This window comes from Geospiza fortis, unplaced genomic scaffold (assembly GCF_000277835.1).
Source record: "Geospiza fortis unplaced genomic scaffold, GeoFor_1.0 scaffold41, whole genome shotgun sequence".
Lineage (NCBI taxonomy): Eukaryota > Metazoa > Chordata > Aves > Passeriformes > Thraupidae > Geospiza > Geospiza fortis.
The window spans coordinates 5,616,736-5,635,392 of NW_005054299.1; the positions used below are offsets into that span (position 1 = coordinate 5,616,736).

The window sequence follows — 18,657 nt, forward strand, 5'->3', positions numbered from 1 at the left end:
TCTTTGCTCCTCAGGAGTGGACTCCTGAGAGTCTTCCCCTGCTCCAGTGTGGGGTCCCTCCCACGGGGGACAATCCTCCGTGAACACCTCTGGTGTTGAGACCTTCCCACAGGTTGCAGTTCTTCATAAGCTGGTCTAGAGTGGGTTGGATGTAGTCCTTCAGCCTGTGCTCCCTGCAGGGTGACAACCCCTGCCAGAAGCACTGCTCACAGCCTCCTCTGGAAATCCTCCTGCCAAGGTGCACTGCACTGATGTTGGTTGTGTTGTTTTCAGCTCTATGGCTATTGCTACCAAGACAGCAATGACATCCCAGACACACTGACCACCATCACTGAACTGGGCTCGCCTTTGGAGATGATTCAGCTTTTACAGACTTCCTGGGAAGACAGATTTCGGGTAAGTAACAGCTGTTTCATAAGGATCTTTAGGAGAGCAAAAAATAAAAAATATTATGAAGCAGGGGTTGTGTACTCTTCAGCACAATTCACATTTATTAAATGTTTGTTTTGCATATGATTACATCTTGGTTTAGAAGCAGTATTCAGCACTTCCCTTTTAAGACACTGTTATTTTGTCTGTCAGTGTTATCTAATTGTAACCAGTTATATGGTTTTTACATGATATCTCAAAACATTTCTTACTTGTTAAAGCTTGAGGCCCAGGAGTTTTGGCATTGTGCTCTGCAACCGGGATTTAAACAATAGAAGGATGTTACATTTCTCTCCTGATCCTTATCATAGGTTTGTTTTATAATTGTTTTCTACTGCTTCCTGCTCTGTTCTTTTTTTTCCTGGGGAAAGAGGGAAATAAGCATACACAAATCTCAAACCCAGTTTGTCCAGCGCACTGGCAATTTACCAGGAGCACGAAGGTCACACTTAATTTGTCCAAAATGAAGCCAGACTGCAGCAATGCTTTGATCAAGACAGCTGTCTGGCTTGGTGTGTGTGGGGATGTGTCGTTGTCTGAGGTTCACTCCCTAGGATGTGGAAAGGCAGCAGAGTCTCCATCTGACACACTTTGGATTGCTTGGCTGCATCTGTGCCAGAAAATTAAAAGTGCGCCTGAGTGAGCTCTGGGTGGAAAGAGCAAGGTGCAGCCCACGGCTGTGCTGTTGCATTCCTTCCCTCTCTGAAGGCTGTGAGCAGGATTGGAACCTGCTGGAAATGGTCCCCAGGCCATGCTGCCGTCTGGACCCTGCCTGGGATCAGTGCAGGAGAACAGCCTTGGTGCTGGTCAGACCTGGCCAGAGACCGTGCTAGCCAGTGTGCATGGGGGATTAAGTTTCTGTGCCCAGGAATGTTCCCTGGCAGCGTTTATTTTACTCATACAGCTGGAGCTGTATGTGTTGCCTGCACTAAGCTGCAGCTCCCTTTTCCTGAAAGAATCGTGGTCTTGATAAGCAGCAGAGGTACTCAGCAGGGTTCCCAAAACACCTGCCTTTAGCTCATCTCATCCAGGGAATGCAAATAATGGACTGTGATAGCAATTATGTACAAAATAAATGACCAAGAGATTATGGGTAATAAAAAGAGAAGTTTCTTTCCAGTGTGGATATTTCTGAGTGAGCAGTTGCAAAGGAAGATAAAGGAGAATTAGATGAAAACCTTCAGAGAGGTAGAATTACAGGTGAAACATTCCTGTGGCCACTGTAATGAAGTCCTAAATAATGTCATGCTCATTCCTTTGTCTAGGATGCAACTAATACAGAAAGGAAGGAAATAAAATTGTCTTCTTGATATGGGAGACCTGTTTGTGGTCTAGTCCTGAAAATGACTGCATAAATCCATGAGGTCATTCCTACAATTGACAATTTCCTTGTGTGGATGGACTGAGCAGTAAGCTGAGTAATCCATAGGTGTGTGACACAGAGCACAGCCTTCACCTGTGTGCTTTAAACTTATTGTAAGGGGGCATTTGCAGTCCCAGCCTACAGCAGGTCTGCACGGCTGAGCCTGTTGGGGTTGGGCACAGAGGTTGCTGGTGCAGGAGCAGGGGCTTTTTGGCATTTGAGAAAGGCAATAATTTTGGGTGACAACCTGTGGGTTTGCTCAAGTTAAATTCTGGGTTTGTTGGCATTTGAAGATACCTATATTATAGGTTAGCTTGGGCTGGATGGGCTTTTTCTCTACAGAGTATTGCAGGATAACACAGACATGAGTTCTCTGTCCTTCCAAGGGGAGGTAAAGGGTGGTCAAGTTTAGCATCCCATAACCACACTTGGATGCACCTACAAGCACCTCCATATGAACTATGGTATCCTGCAATTAGGAGAAAAATGTTCCTGTCTGGTCAGGAGAAGGATTAGGTAGAAGAGTGAGATGGTTCTAATGTCCCACAGGTGAAGGGTCTGTGAGGGATAACTTCAGCTGTGCTTAGCTTTCTTATCAAGGATGTGTTGAGGTGCACCCTTGAGTGTATTGTTTAAGCCCCTAGACTGAATTTGGGTTTGACTACTTCAATGCACATGCCCTTAACATTGTCTTTTAATAGAAAACAAAGATTATATATAAAAAGTAAAAAGCCTGCTAAACTGAATATGACCTGTTATTTATTTAATACGTAAAATAAAAATTCCAGTATTTAACTGTGCTCATGTTACTGCTACCTTTGGATTAATAGGTTACATAGTGGACTCTAAAGGAATGCATGAATTGAAAACAGGACTTTGGTAAGGGGGCTGAATTCGATGTTCATCAGGGCTGCTGCCCTGTAAGAGTTACTCAAGTTTCTAATCTGTAGTGGAAAAGTGAAACAGAGCTCCCACCTCAGCCTCAAAGTGGTGCAAGAGGGTCCACCACAGCAGACCCATCAAGGCAGACAGACATATACATTTAACCTGAGGCATGGTGCAGGGTTACACTGGACCTGTGGAGCTCGTCTTCCTGGGAATTTGCTTCCTTCTCCCCTGAAAAAAGGAAAAAAAATCAGAGGAAACAGTGGAAAAAATTATAAAAGCAGTCAAGAGGCAGGATCAGTACAGAGGCAATACAGACACTGTCTGCAGTTGGAGCTCCAGGCATAGGTGCAGGGCAATCCAGCCAAAATTTCCAGACCTGGAGTTTATAAAAGAGCAGGATCAGACTCTGTGGTCAATGCCTGTGCATAAAGTGTTATTAAAAGTTAATGCTTTTATTTCTGTTAAAAGTAAGAATAGCAACAATGAACTCTGCTTCAAGAATAGTGTGGGAAAGCACTTGTAAAGAAGCTTATTTTTGTTTCAAGTCTCTCAGGGTTTTACAATCAGCTATGCTAATCCTGTGAAAAATACCTTGGTTGCAACATTTGGTTTTGAGGGTAAGTTATAATGCTTATATTAAGTCATAAATTTATGAGCATATCTTCAGCTAAAGTGGTTTTGTTGTATACTTTGCACTGAGAAAACAATGTGAGGTACCCATGTTTTTATCTTTCAGATCTGTCTCAGCTTAGTTCGGCTTCTGCATTACTTGGCTCACTCTCCTCTTGGCTCGGTGACATTACTGGATTTTCGTCCTCGGCAGTTTGTGATCGTGGATGGGGAGCTGAAGGTGACAGATCTGGATGATGCCAGTGTTGAGGAGAGCTCTTGCACCAGTAACAGTGACTGCTTCATGGAATTCCCTGCGAGAAACTTCACCCTGCCCTGCTCGGTTGAGGGACGGTGCCAGAGCATGAACGAAAAGAGGAATCTCTACAATGCCTACAGGTCTGTGATCAGATAAAGCCATGTAGAGTTAAGGGTGGGCCTAGAGCTCCAGCATCCTTTATGGTTATTCACATCAATGAGCACATACTGTCTCAGAACCAATGCCCAGGAGTAAGTGAAGCCATGAATAATTGTTTCATTTGTGAAAATACATGGCATTTATAACGTTTGAAATATTTTGCATACTCTGAATGTGAGTCACCACTCAGTCTAATTCTGTGTTGGTTGAAGCCCACTGAATTCTTCTCAAGCAGAGATTTTCATAGTAGTGAAGCATAAGCACTTTTGGAGCTTGGGGCCCACAAGTTCTGTGGTGCGACAATTGCAGCAGCTCTCTGGTGTGAGTTAAGAGAGGTCATCACAAGTTTTGCACCAGCAGCTGAGCAAAGGGCTGGCTTCAGAGGGAGACTTAGAGCTCAGTTCACATCCTGCCCTCTGGCTGAGTGCTCCTTGCCTTGCTGGAGCCTGCTGTGTTAGAGTGATAACAGCCCCAGTGCATCCCTGGAGCTGCTGGGACCACCCTCAGCTGCTGACATTCTGTGTCTAAGCCCAAACCTCTTAAAGCAAGTGTGTTTTTTCACCCTTCTCTCTCAGCCCTGGGTCTGTGTGAGCAGGTGCTGTGGGACTGACTCCCAGTGCTGTGCCTACAGTGGGGGACACGTGGGCAATGGGCCATGCTGGAACAGTTGGCCCCACTGAAGGAAGCATTCAGCTATTGCAAATCTTCCAAATTTGATTCTAAAGCTGTGTCCAGATTTACAGCTGGGTCCTTCTGGGCCATGGCTTTGTGTGTGTGGTCTTGGCTCTCCCCCATCAACCATCACAGCCCCAGAGTGTGGGATGCTTGGGGAGCCATGTCACTGCTTTCCAGGGAGTCAGTAGTGGATGCTCAGTGTCATGCTCATCCTGCCATTGCTGCTCCGTCTGACGGGCGCTGCTGGGATGGGCAGCCGCCCTGGCTGATTCAGATGGGAGGATGGAGATCTCAGAGCAGTGCCATAATGGTGTGCTAATTTCTTAGGCTTCCCTTTCAAGTGCCATGCCATTCATTGCCTTCCAGACCACAGTGAGGAGAGGCTGCTCCAAAGAGAGCGTTCTGCTTTGGTCGCAGGGTGCTCATCAGCATGTGTGTCGCATTAGCTGACCACACTGAAATGGGCTGCGCCACATGACAGCCATCTGCAGTTGTGCAGCACAGTATTTAGTGTGTCCTGCAAGATTTTCCATTTCCATTTGCTTGGCTTAAAGTCTTGCTTAGCTTGCTAGCTTTCGGTTAAGACTGTTTTACTGTTTCTGGAAGCTTTAATAGGCGCCCATCCATCTCGGTTGTAAGTGGGGACATGTCTGTGGTGTGGTGGGCTTGTGGCAGGTTGCTGGTCATGCTGGAGGAAGTGGTCTTTTTCTAATACAGTTTTTAGTATTGCCTTTGAGCTGCTCTCAAGTGTGTATTTCATGCACAGTGCCCCAGTGTTCTCAGCCCTTGCTTTGCCTTAATTCTGTAGAGACATGGGGTTTTGTTGAACAGTGGATTCACGGTGTGAGACACTGTGACCACCCATGCTAAGGAGTTACATCAAGCCCTATGCACTTGTCTCAGAAGGTGAAATCCTCACTTCATTAGGGAAAGGCTGCTAAATTTGTTATTTTCATAGATGCACTCTGTTGCTGTAGGCTTAGAGGTTGCCTTCTGAAGCTGTTAGATAGAAGTCAAAAGCAGCAATATGTCAAACAATGCATAAACCCCTTGTAATTTTAAAACAGAGCACACCCTAACCTTGAGAGCATATTTAAGACTATCTTGCTGGTTTCTTTATGAGGTAAATAATTAAAGGAGAGAAAACATTTAGGAGAAACCTCTACAAGAACTGGTCTGTTTTGACTTTCAGATGGTTACCTCCTGTCACAAATGTGTCTCACTGTGTTTTCCTCCAAGTGTTTGGGGGAACAGTTTTCAAAGCACTGGACAGTTTTGGAAGTAAACAAAATTAATATTTTGAACAATTAACCAATGGCTGAGATGAATTCTCCATCACTGAGAATTCTTAAATTAGTATCAGATAGTTCTCAAAAAGAAACAATTTGTAGGAACGAATGTAAAAGGATCTGACAGTCTGTGTTATGCAGATCACAGGGGATACCACTGGCCCTGGAATCGATGAATAACAAATGTTCTTGCAATTAAGTTGTGCAGACTGCAGTGTCTGTACATGTCAGGATCTCACATGTGGGTGTTTGCAGCAGAACAGTCGCATGTTTCTGTGGCCCTGTAGCTACGGAAAACAATAACCTCCGTGACTTGCTTCCAGCCAGCATTGAGCAAACTTAGTGACAGCTACTGAATCTTTGCAAAGAAGTATTCACAATCAGTTGGACTCTGCTTTAGGGATAATCTCTCAGCAAAAACAATGAGCTAAAGTTTACCAGACAAATTATTTGTTACGAATGTTGTACTGCTCTTTAGATTTCTGTATGTATTTACATTGGCTGTTTCATACTCATCATTGGGAAAACCTACCAGTGGATTATCCCACTTGAGAAAACCATAAACATTATTTTTGTTTGAGATGGAAAAGGAAGTTACATTCTCAGAGCAATATTCATTTTATAAATAGTGTCAGCTCAATAATACCTGCCTCTGTGATCAATTTTTGGTATAAGTAACCGAATTTTCTAATTTGTGTTTATGTAAAGAATCTGCTGGTCTCCCTCCTGAGCATGAGTCCCTGGGGGTTTCCATTTGACAATGTGGTCTCTGTATGTGAAAAATTGTTTACTTTGCTTTGCAATTTACAGGTGAAGCAGGGCAATTTCCCAATTGTGTTCCTGTTCTTTTCATTAGCTAATATTTATGTCCTGTAGTTCTGTTTGTATTGTCAGATCCTGATCTGTCCATTCTCCATCTTAGGTTTCTGTGACGCTGGGTTAGTTGCAACAGGTAGTAGTATTGGCAGAGTAGTAGAACTCTGAAGGAGGAATATGAAAATTAAATGTACTTCAAGGGTTGGTAATGGCACATTGTTTTTTCTTTTGTAATAAAAATCATTAAAATGGAGTTTGGAATCTCCTTCTCGGTAGATATTTAAAAGCCACGAAGACACAATCCTAAGTAACTTGTTCTAGGGAGCCCTGCTTGAGCAGGGAGGCTGGACTAGCTGACCTCCAGTGGTGCTTTCCAGCCTCTCTCATTCTGTGATTCTACCTCCATCAGTGAATACCTACATGAGTGTACCTTGATTATAGATAAATGATAGGAACAGAGAGGACATTCTGTATTCCAGCAGCATTAAAACAATAGAAGGTGGCTTTCTCCAGGCACTTAATTTAAAAGTCTAAGAAAACTGTACTAATGAAAATAGTAATTTCATTTATTAGAAATGAACAGAAATCTAATTTAGGCACTTTCAAGGTTTGAAAAAAAAGCAAGTCCAAGATTTATGGGGTTGATGGCATCCTTTTAGTTTGTTGAAGTACAGACAGCTTTGCAAATAGTCACAATCCATGGGGCTTCACAGCAAATTGCTGTATTAATGGAACATTTACACGTAGGTACAAGGCAGCCTTGTATGTAGCAGCGTGGTCTAGGTGTGCCAGACAGCTGTGTGTGAATAGTCTCAGCTATGTATTTATTTGAGTATAGAATACCATTATATTTCCTGAATAGGTCAGTGGCATATAAGCAATAGGAATTTTATTCCTTATGATGTTCAGGGGTTACCAGATGTTTGTAAACTCTTGTAAAGAAAAAAAAAGTCAATATTGGTTACTTTTCTATTGCAGGTATTTTTTTACCTATCTTCTTCCACACAGTGCTCCATCCTCACTGAGACCATTGCTGGATAAGATAGTCAATGCAACAGGTAATCACAATAAACATAGTAATGCCAAGTAATTGCTCTTTTAGTGTAACTATTATGGTTGGGAGGGGAGGATGCTGCTTTTCTGCTCACTGCAATAGAACTAGATTGTTTTTCTATCCAGGATGAAATTGCTCCCATACCAAGAAGGCAAGAATGGGCCCATACATCAGAGAAATCCCATTTTTAGATTTTATCTAGGCTTCACAGGGATATTTGTTTCATCCTGACACCTCCGGGTGAATTGCATCAGAATGCAATTCCTTGTGGGGTCCGGAAAAACTTCTGTCCCTGGAAAGGGAAATTTTAATGATAAAACCGAGGATACTTTCTCATTGTCAATGATATCAGTGGTGTGTTATGCCTCAGAAGCCAGAGGCACAAATGACATCTCCACAGATCTTCACTACCAAAGTAGTGGCTTTGAGACAAGAGTAGTTGCCTGTGACGCTGATTTGAGGGTTTTTCAGTGCCTTGCTCCAGTGTGCATCTGAAGGGAAAATAAATGATGCTGGGCTATAGCTAATGAGAAAGCAAAGCTTTGCAGTTCCCTGTATTGGCTGATGTTGATCCCTTGTGGGGAGTTCTCATCAGTGTTTTGTGCCTGCAGGCCTGGGGCTACCAGCTGGATGAGCCAGCCTCTGGAATGCCTGGGCCATGTCAGGTGTGAGACTTGTAGGAACTTGTAGGAACTCAGGGATTTCCTGCCCACGTCACTACCCTGCCATGGAGCAGGGCAGCTCGAGACTCCCAGGCTTAGGGATTCATTCAAATAAAACCTTGTTTTGTCCTGTGCAGGATGCTCCTCATCTAAGTCAATTTTTTCCTCTGCTTTTTAAAGGAGAACTTCACTGGGGAATAGATGAGACAGCTGCTCAGCTGGAGAGAGTTTTGAATCTGTATAAGAGTGGGGAGTACCTGCAGAACACAACCCGTGTCCCAAAAGCTGGTAAATTCATCTTCCTTGAAACTCAAAATCTGAGATTTTGTCATTGTTGTGGGGTTTGCAAGGGCTAATGTGCAGAAAGCAAAGCTCGGTTGTCCTTGAAATCATGAATGTGATAATATTTTATCTGCTTTTTACTTCCTGGGAGCCTCCTGTAACTCTTCTCACTCTGTAATGTAGCTGGACATCCATAAGTGTGAGCAGGCTGTAATAGGAATAAGGAAATCCAAAGGGAGTTCCCCATGACAGATTAATGGAAAACGTGTTTCACAACATCCACACACTGCTTTTGTAGTACCAAAACCTGCCTGAACGTATACTGGGGAGAATCCAGTCATGAGGCTGTAACCCCCCATGGGCTTCTTGGGACTTTAAATGAATTTCTTGTAACATAAATGTTTATTGATTGGAAGACTAAGAGGAAGTAAATTTTTACTTCCTTTGCAAGGGAAAAATAGTGTGTCCCTTATCTTCTGCCAGCAATAGAATGAAAAAATAGAACAGGATGAAAAAAAGGCTGAATAACCATATATTTTTCATAACATATCTGTATGCTATTCAAGCTGTTGTATGAAGTGGTGCATGTTCTTCCTAGAAGGATAGCTGTGGAATTGTACATGTCAAAGAATATTATGTGTGCTGGAAGTGACTGTTAAGCCCAACAATTGTAAAAGCTGTTTTGCAAATTATTTTTGTGTACATACAATGTTCATGTCAAACTGTCAACATAATTGACTGCAAGTTGATAGGAAAATTATGGCTTTGCTGCAAAAGCTCAGTGAAGAGGGAAAGATGGGTTCTAAATGAAGATGAATGTTGGCACAGGGGGTTTGAAAAATTCAGTGAAGCATTTGCTCAGTGAAAGAGACACAGGAGCCAAATTCATTCTGGTTGTGGCTCTGTTAACCTCAAAGGGCCATGATACCAGGGATGAATTTGACCCACTTATCAGAATAATTCAATATTTATTTTGTTGTAAAATTGGCAGGAAAATTGTTGCAGGTGTTCATTTAACTTTCTAATTTTCAGCTTTTCATCACATCTGTGCTGAGTGATACCTGTCAACACAGCAAAATTATTTTCAGCAGTACAATCAATAGTACAAACATGTCCTTTGTTGAAGAAGTGCCAGGAGAGCTGAAGTTGTTCTATGATGCTGGTTGATTCCAGGTTTCACTGCTGTATCAGGATGAGGTGAAAGTTTTGAATTTTAGAGATCTGTCATGTTTATAAAGACTCACAAGGAGAGAAGCTTTGGACAGCAGTAGTCAGGGTATCAGTGCAGGTTTCCACGGATACGAAACAGAGCTCCGTGTATATTTAGCTACTGTAATAATTACACATTTTTGTGTTAATTTAATTCTGTAGAGTCCTTGATAATGTAACACAGAATCCACCACACCCATGTTCATGGCTGGTAATGCCCTGCTCTGCAAGGAGCCTGTTTTATTTGCAGGACACTGCTAATGGACTTAGGCACTTCACAGTGTGACCAAAGATGTTGAAAATCTGTAGATGCTTTATGTAACGTATTGGATAATGTACATTAAATACTGTGAGTGTAGTATTTAATTCCTTGATAGGAAAATGTTCTCAACCAGGGACAAGCCTGAGGAATTGGGTATCTTACTAGAAATTACACTTCGATTAGATGTGTTCTCAGACTTAGCTGCCATGCCTTTAAGATGTGCAGGCCTGTTTCTAGTTTATTTTAAGGCCACTTTAACAGAACAGAAAAGGTGTTGTAATCTATTTCTATTTTAAGACTCCCTTTCCTTGCCAGGCAAATATGAAGAAGTTATATAGTGAGGGCTAAAATGGGCCTATATACCCATTTTTATAATTTTAATTCAAGCAATAATCTTTCTTCAACTGATGTTTGACTGATATCTGATACTAATACTGTGTTGGAATTAATTTTTCAAATTTTCAATCCAGAGATTATGGAATTAGAAATTATTAATTAGAATTTATTCAGAGATAATGGAATGAGGAACTCTCCTGTGGTACAGTGGAGATGCAGGAGAGGGTGACAGGTGCCCTGGATGGGAGTGGTGTCCAGGGAATCAGCCTCTTCTGCTGGCAGGATGTTCCTAACTGAGATTGCAACCTCATCACTGAAACGAAGGCTGAACAGCTGAACAGATGGAATATTGTTATAGATCTTGGTAGAGGGGTAGACAGGGATGAAAAGGAACAACTGGGATATTTTTCCAAGCTGTGGGTTGAGGTCCTGCTTTGGCCCTGTTTGGATGAAAAAAATATTTTTAAGATGTCATGATTTTTTAAAATGTTTTCTGTGTTGCTCTGCAGCACAGACAAAGTTCAAGAAGGGTGTTTTTCAGTCCAGCGCCAAGTTAAGATAAAATTAAAGGCGAACATTTGGTTCTCAGGCCAGATTGGAGTTAATCAGCTTTGCATTTGTACCCCAGTGAGTGCCAAGATAGGGGAGGCACAAGTTTGCATCCATTTTGCTCCAGATGATAGAACTCTCACAAGGTGATTCACTCCTGGCGCTTTTGCTCTCACAAATAGTAGAAATGACAGGAATTTGTGATGCCAATCTCCTGGCATCTAAAGGTTTAGTGACAAAATAAGGCCTTTTTGATATATGACCTATTTTGAAATCCGAAAAGAAGAGGAGGAGATTTTAGATCCAAGAATTACAAGGTTTTGTTTTGTTTTGGTTTTGAGAAGAAACTACAGAAGGTTCAGGTAATGGAGCTTCAGAATTTGTCTTAGGTCTTAAGTGCCTAGAATTAGGCATTATCTTGGATAGACCATTGTAAATTCATAGTAGGAAAGACAAGATCATGATCTTGGGCAAGTCATGTAAGGCCATAACTAAAACATTAACGTTGAGGAAACAGTGTGTTATCTATGTGAACTTTTGTTTTTGAAAGGAAGACCTCCTCCTATGAACACCACAAAGTGAGAAAGGTGATATTGATAAGCAGTAGGGAAGTGGCACGAAGAAAGTTCTTGTCAGCCCTAGTGTTCCCATAAATAAAGTTTAACAAGATGACATAGTCATATTACAGAAGGTCTTGGATATTAAGCTTTCACTGTGCTTCAGTTGTAAAGATTTTATAGTGCTGTAAATTATATTATGCTCTGGACTTTGGTTTAGTGTCCTAGAGTAGAGGCGTGGGAGACATTTGATAGCTGTGTATGTGTTCTGCAGTCATAAATCACACTGCTGTTCATGTTGATATGGGAACATTGCAGCATTTAAAACAACACCAGGAACAAATGCTTTTATATTCCATTGGCTGTTGGCCTCTCCTGCTGGAATCCAGAAGAATGTGAATTAAAACAGGAACCACGTATTTCTTCTGACATATGTTATCTAAAAATGATTAAATCATTCCATTAATTATCCAGATTAAGGAGACTATAAAAAAACTACTGATGTTCATCAGTAAAATCATGCCCCAGTATCAAGGTTTTTATTACTTCAGCCAAGTGACAGTGATTTGTACCGAGTATCTGGCCCTTGAGCTAAGCCCAGCTCTTCAGCTAACTCAAAATTTACTCAGAAATGTGTGAAATCAGCTAACACTCATAAATCAGATAGCTTTGTTATTCATTAAAGCTAATAAATGACCCATTATTAGGTCTGGGGGTGTGCAAGCCCACAGAAAGCTGTAATTAGCTGCTGTTGTTAGCTGAAAGCCCATTCTCAAAGCTAAAAAAGCTGGAAGGCTGGACATAAAGCAAAGACACGTTGTGTTTTCCTTTGTCTCAAGACAATTTGGCAGGATTATGCTGTATGTAAATATTTACAGTACAACAGTGTTTTGAAAAAAATATTCTGCAGGGTCACTATAGCAACCTGCTTAGGAATCTGTAAATCTATCCAAGAATTATTGAAATCGGGAACAAACTGCAGCCCAGATTACTGCCCTATCAAAATATATTATAATAAATCTTATCAGCTTTATATGTTTTTTAATTATTTTTATACATGTGCCTTTGGGATCCCTTTCCCAGCACCCTCAGGGCTGAAGGGGAAAGGTGCATGGGGCAGAAAGTCTCCTTTGCACCCTCCCTGGCTGGGGAGCTCTCACATCAGGAGGCAGGCACTGCTAGCACACAGGAACACAGGAGCAGGTTCCTTTGCACTGGCAGTGTGGCGCTGGCAGTTCAGTGGATCTGTGCAGCTCTGCAGTGACCACAGCTGAGTTTGTTGCTCACTTGTATCTCCATCACGGTGCAAACCATTTACCCTGTCCCCTCAGCAATGTGTTCTGCTGTTGCTAAACTTCTCCCTGTCCAACTTGGCACTGCACAGCAAAATGCTTTCCGCTGAGGTCCTCAGTTCCCTTCCAGAACACTGAAGAAGTTGCTGAGTGTCTTTTATAAATCCTGTGGGCCTCCGTCTTCAAGATTAAATGCCCCAACACGCGACCCTAGGCAACTTCTGGCTTGTCCATCATCAGCATCCTTGTTTTTATGATTGGGTGGACCACATGCAATGTTTAAGCATCTGTAGGACATTTTGGGCTTGTTGCCTTTGGTAAATTGGTGTGTGCCACAGAGGTGGCTGTGGGTATGGAACAGCTCCCTGGGATGTGGGGCACGAGGCAGGAAAAATGCTCCAGCTGTGTCACGTTAACGGGAATAAAATATAAGGGAACATGTCGTTCCTCTGGTTATTTATTTGTGTTTCGGCGACGGCCTGCATACCGATTTAAATATGGCTCTGCTGCCGGCTCCGGCACAATGGGAGCGCACAAAGAGCCATGAGGCCTGGCCCGGCCCGCGTGCAGGACACGGGATCGCTCCCCACGGGAGCAGGGCTCTCTCCTGCTCTGAGGGGAACACTCCCCACGGGAGCAGGGCTCTCTCCTGCTCTGAGGGGAACACTCCCCACGGGAGCAGGGCTCTCTCCTGCTCTGAGGGGAACACTCCCCACAAGAGCAGGGCTCTCTCCTGCTCTGAGGGGAACGCTCCCCACGGGAGCAGGGCTCTCTCCTGCTCTGAGGGGAACGCTCCCCACGGGAGCAGGGCTCTCTCCTGCTCTGAGGGGAACACTCCCCACGGGAGCAGGGCTCTCTCCTGCTCTGAGGGGAACGCTCCCCACAAGAGCAGGGCTCTCTCCTGCTCTGAGGGGAACGCTCCCCACAAGAGCAGGGCTCTCTCCTGCTCTGAGGCAGAGCAATGCCTGCCAGGCCAGCCTGGCTTTCCCAGCAGTTGGGAAGTGTCAGGCCTGGCTGAAGGCAGAGCCCGCAGGACAGGCCTGCCCCTCGCTCCCTCAGGCACACAAAACCGCTCTCTTAGCAAACTGTGCATGGAGCTTCACAGGGCCTGCTGTCAGAAGCGTGTTTAAATGTGAGGAACATTTAAACATGAGGAAAAGTTCAGAGTAAAATGAAGCATACTAAAAACATCAGTGTATTATTGTCTATTTTGGATTCAGTGCTGTTCTCCAAGAGCTCTCTGGGAATCAGGAGGGGCTGTTTGTAGAGCAAAATGCTGCTCAATACCACTTTTTGCTGATATTGGCAAGATCAGGCTCTTTCTGCTTATTTGTGAGCAAAGCAATTAAAAGCAATTCCAGAGTTGACTGCCAGTGTTCCTCCTGAAACTGGAGGAAAAAAAGAGGGAGAAAAAGAAGCAACATGATTTTTCTCTCAAGGATGAACGTGGTTGTGTCTCTGTCATTGACCCACAGTGTATTGGCAGGTGATAAGAGAACTGGGCAAATCTCCAACAAGTAGCTGTAGTTGGTAGTAAAAATACAGTCTGGCTGCTGTGGCTGAAATAAACGGTCATTAGGACTGATTAAAGTCAGATTTAGGGTGATTCAGACAGGCTAAAAGGGGGAAACCGCAGGCGGTTTCACATAGTTTATTATATACTTGTGGAGCTCTTTATATGATTCAGTCTAGTACAGTGAAAATGAGTATGTTTATAGATTGTAGTCGGCTTTGGGACAATGCAGGTGGTTTTTGATGGAAAAAAAGATAGAATAAGAATTTAAAACATTGGCTTTTTTTATAGCTCTTGCATTGGTCAGTGGTGCTGCAGATGGCTTTTAAAGATGCCTCTCTTACTTGTCACAACAAGTGGGTGATCTTGGTTTGAGGATCAGTGTGACCACCATGGGGATGTGGTTATCATGCTAAGAAACTTCTAAGATTTTGGCCTGATCAAAGCAGCATGTTTTGATTGATCAGAACAACCGTGTAAAAATATTTAAAACTATAAAAGCTATCACAAAACAAAACTTCTGAGGATTGCCTGGCTTCAGCATAGCAAGGTATATTGTAGCTCCAAAATGTTTACAAGAAAAAATGCTTTGGAGTAGAATCTATCTGTGGAAGTGTGAGCTCTTGTATTACCTCCCCTGTGTTAAACTCTGGAGTAAGTGCATTGTAAATGACAACAAGATCAGGCTTACTGCACTGCATTTAGTTGCTTCAATCCTCACAAAATTAGTTGATGGAGGAAAGGATTCTTCTTCTGCTGATACCAGTAGGGATACCTTGCATTTCTCTGATCTATTCCTTGCCATTACCTTGATAGACTTTATGTACACTCTGTCAACCTATGTGTATGTACACAAAAGTGTAAATTTATGGCTGCATTTATAGTATTAGGCAAGCATTTATTGGTTTTAAACAGCATTAGTCTGGAAATTGACCAGAACTTTGACCTTTTTATGATGTGATTTACTGCTCTGAGCCTTCAAATTCCAAGGACTCCATTTAAGCAAGTTCCAGGTCTTGGCAGGACAAAAACTTGGGCTGGAGCTGTCTTTAAACTATTGGAGTACTGCTTAATTGAGGAGCTGCACTGTGGTGTCCAATTTAAAGGTGTAGGGGAAGCCCAGCTCTCCTGAAGGATGGACCTAATGTCATTGCTGGGACACATCTCAGTGGAGGAGCATCCTCAGGAGGGTCCTTCGTGTTCATGTGAGAGGAGTGCCTTTCTTCACAAGTCACACAAATAAGGGCTAAAGGGTAAGCTCCCTAAATCAACACTATGCAAGTAAGAGATTCCAGGGATACTTGCCTTTACCATGCAAATGGCCAAGGCAGCTGCCTTGCTCTGTTGGAGATGGAGTGAGTTTGAAAGAGAAGTGTAGTTTGCTTAGACCACCACTTGGTTGGTGTTTCGATGAGTTTCTGATCAGTTCTCACTGTAATAGTTTAAGAGAGGTTCCATGTTGGCTTCCCAGGGCAAGCAGGAGTGCCTGGCTGGTGTGGGAGCAGGAACCAGGGGCAGGGCCATCACTGCTCTCCACTCCTTGTGGCTGCTTTCCATTGGGATGCTCCTAAGGGAAGGCACTCCCAGGCAGCAATTGCTGCTGTTTGCCACGCAAGGGGGGACAGGGGCTGCCTTCCTGCCTTTCCCCTCGCTGCATCCTCCCCTCCCTGTGGGCAGCACAGTCCACAGATTGCAGATATCCAATGGCTCCTGCCAACTGGAGGTCCTGGCAGAAGCTGCCCTTGTGGAGCCTGTGTTGACTGTGTGTCTTCCCTCAGATTCCAGTGGTGGTGTTTCCACCCACGTGGTGCTTGTGATCTCCCAGCCAAAGGAAAATGCTCTTTGCATCTGTGTTACACTATATGCCTGTTACCTGTTCCCATGAGTCACTGGAGATGTTTTTGGCTTTCCCTCATGACAGAACTGTCAGGGAGCAGTGAGAAGGGACAGCCACAGGGCTCTGCTGCGTGGTGACGCTATCCTTGCATGGCTGTTTCCATCCTCGCTTGCAGACTCAAACCAGGACCTTGCCATCGCAGTTACTGCTGGCCCAAATCTTGATTAATGTGTCTGAGCTGCCCAGATGATTTACCAGGCTTGGTCACCTTGAAAAGGGCAATGGAAAGGGAGAACTTTATCTCCTACCTCTGAATCACTGCTGCTCCTTTGAAGTCTGTGTATGTCAGCTGAGAGCCTAACCCTCTGAGAGCTGTATTGGGAGCAATGCTGAGGAAAAGGGAAGCACTTTAGGCCTATTAAGAAGCATATCTGTGCTCAGAGAAGTTTAAATATTTTAAATATTAAATAAGGGTCCTCAAGGTGGGCTTCCTTGCATGAAGAAAAACACATGATGTGATGTAGGGCTGCTCTCTTAGTGTGCTGAGGGATGCTGCAGCTTCCTCCCAGCCCCAGTGTGGAGCCTGTCAGATTCCCAGAGTGCCCTGGAGAGGGGCTGGGACAGGCTCCCTGCTGTCACAGAGAATCAGGCAGATGCTTCATCTCCTGCTGCCTCAGCAAGGACCATCCTTCTGTGAATGCCCCCTGTGGCATGGGGCTTGGCACAGTGCAGTGTGAGGTGGCTGTTCTGTGGTGTGCAAAGAGGAGCTGTGGATAGTCACATTTTATATCCAGTCAATATAGAGTGTATGCCGATACAAATGGTTACATACGGTGGTAACTACAGGGAACTGATTTTTTTTTTTGCTTTTAATTTGTACACATCTTTTTACTAGGCTGTGAGGTACAAATAATACTCAGCAGTTCCATGTGGAGATAAGAGAATCTTCTGTTACATTCAGTTATTGTTATACTACAGTTGATACAGAAACTGGGAAAAAAGGGACTTTCACCTAGCCAGCAGTTTGATTTGTGCTCTGACTTCTCTTCAGAAGAAATGCATAAATATTTTTGATGGAGAAATGACCAGTCATAATGTGGAACTACATTTTGAAATTTTTTTTTCTTGTGCATGAATCTGCATTTCATGAATTAAGAAAACTTTTTTGCTTTTGATTTAACTGGGACATGATCAGCTCTGATTTTGCTTCTTGTTTGGGAATGTTTCTTATGATACTTTAAATAAGCTAGGGCTTAAAATAGAATGTATTTAGTACATTTGTTTCCCACTATTTCAGACTGTGTGGTGAGAATGAGCACTCATGAATGTACACTTCTTTTCCCAGTTGAAATATTGACAGTTTGGAGTAGCAGACACAGTTGCCTTTGACTCAGTGGTGCTCATACAATGTGCTGTATGAAATATTAGCAGGCTGAATCAGCAGAGCAGGCAGAAAATGCCTGAACCAAAGTGACTTAAGAATAGACTGTGAGTCAGGGCAGGCAGCTCTGGTTTCCATAATAGACACAATTAGAAGAAATATAGAATGTATTTAGTTTTTTGAATAGGACGTGGGGAGGAGAGACAGGAGGGAACCATTAATTTGTGCGTCTGGAGGCTAAACAGAAATGTTTATAAATGATCAGTTGAATTTGCTGATGCATTCATTAGAGAAAGCCCCGTTAGTGGCTGGGAAAGTGAGAGGAGCAGTGAACAGAGAACAAGAGGCAGCTCATAAAGGCAAGTGAGACTGAACGGCAGCCAAGGAGAGGAGCAGGCGGTGGGGCAGCAGAGGCGCGGCTGGGCAGGACCATGCTGACATGCTCCCGCTACTCCCCCCCTCCCTTCTCTTCAGAGGCCCATCAAGCAACTCCTCTTTTGTCCTAATCTGAGCAAGCAAAAAAAGTTTGCTTAATTAAAAGCCTGTCTTTTCTTCCTTCTCTAAAGGAGCCAGAGAAAAATAGCATGCTCTTCTGAGGGAGAAGGAGGGCTGGGAACGCCTGGTCAGGTCTCACCCTGACAATCCTGCTCACTGTTGGGAAGTAGGACAGTGAGTCAGTTCATTCAAGTGGATGCTGTTTATTCAATGGGACATTCTTCCTGTAAAACTCCTAATAAAACCAAAGCCTCTCCTCCGCTGTGGGGAAGGGGAAGGGGTTTTGTGCACAGACTGTTTATTTACAGACACTTACTAGAGAAAAAGGTGAGGAGAAGAAAGGAGGGAAGGAAAAGGAAAGGAAAGTGCAGAGCTATAAACACGTTTGGGAGTAAAGCAGAGCCTAAAATGTCAGCTTTTCCATCATATATCCCACTCCTAAGCTGCTCTAATAAACCTTGCCTGTTAAAAACAACCAGTTTACTGGAGCTTTCCAACCACTGCTCTGCTCTGATTTGCAGAGTACAGACGGGTGCCTGAAGCCTTTATTCCTGATGAGAACTACAGATGCTGGCCATCCTACCACCACAAGGGCTGCCTCCTCTCCGTGTTTGATGTTAACGAAGCCATTGAGATCTGTGACAGCTACTCCCAGTGCAAAGCTTTTGTCCTGACTAACCAGACAACTTGGACAGGTAGGTCCTGGATGCTGTGGAGCAGAACTGAGTCATCTATTCCTGC

General features: G+C 43.6%; 1 protein-coding gene across 2 annotated transcripts in view; it reads left to right on the plus strand.

The window, feature by feature from the left end:
* The window catches only part of PKDCC (protein kinase domain containing, cytoplasmic), a 38,377-nt gene that overhangs the window by 16,922 nt on the left and 2,798 nt on the right, over positions 1 to 18,657 (plus strand). For both annotated transcript variants that reach the window (XM_031060183.1, XM_031060189.1), the window contains 5 exons: positions 274 to 396; positions 3,417 to 3,688; positions 7,466 to 7,545; positions 8,384 to 8,491; positions 18,438 to 18,611. In XM_031060183.1, coding sequence (XP_030916043.1) covers positions 274 to 396; positions 3,417 to 3,688; positions 7,466 to 7,545; positions 8,384 to 8,491; positions 18,438 to 18,611 — 757 coding nt within the window. The remainder of the gene's footprint in view (positions 1 to 273; positions 397 to 3,416; positions 3,689 to 7,465; positions 7,546 to 8,383; positions 8,492 to 18,437; positions 18,612 to 18,657) is intronic.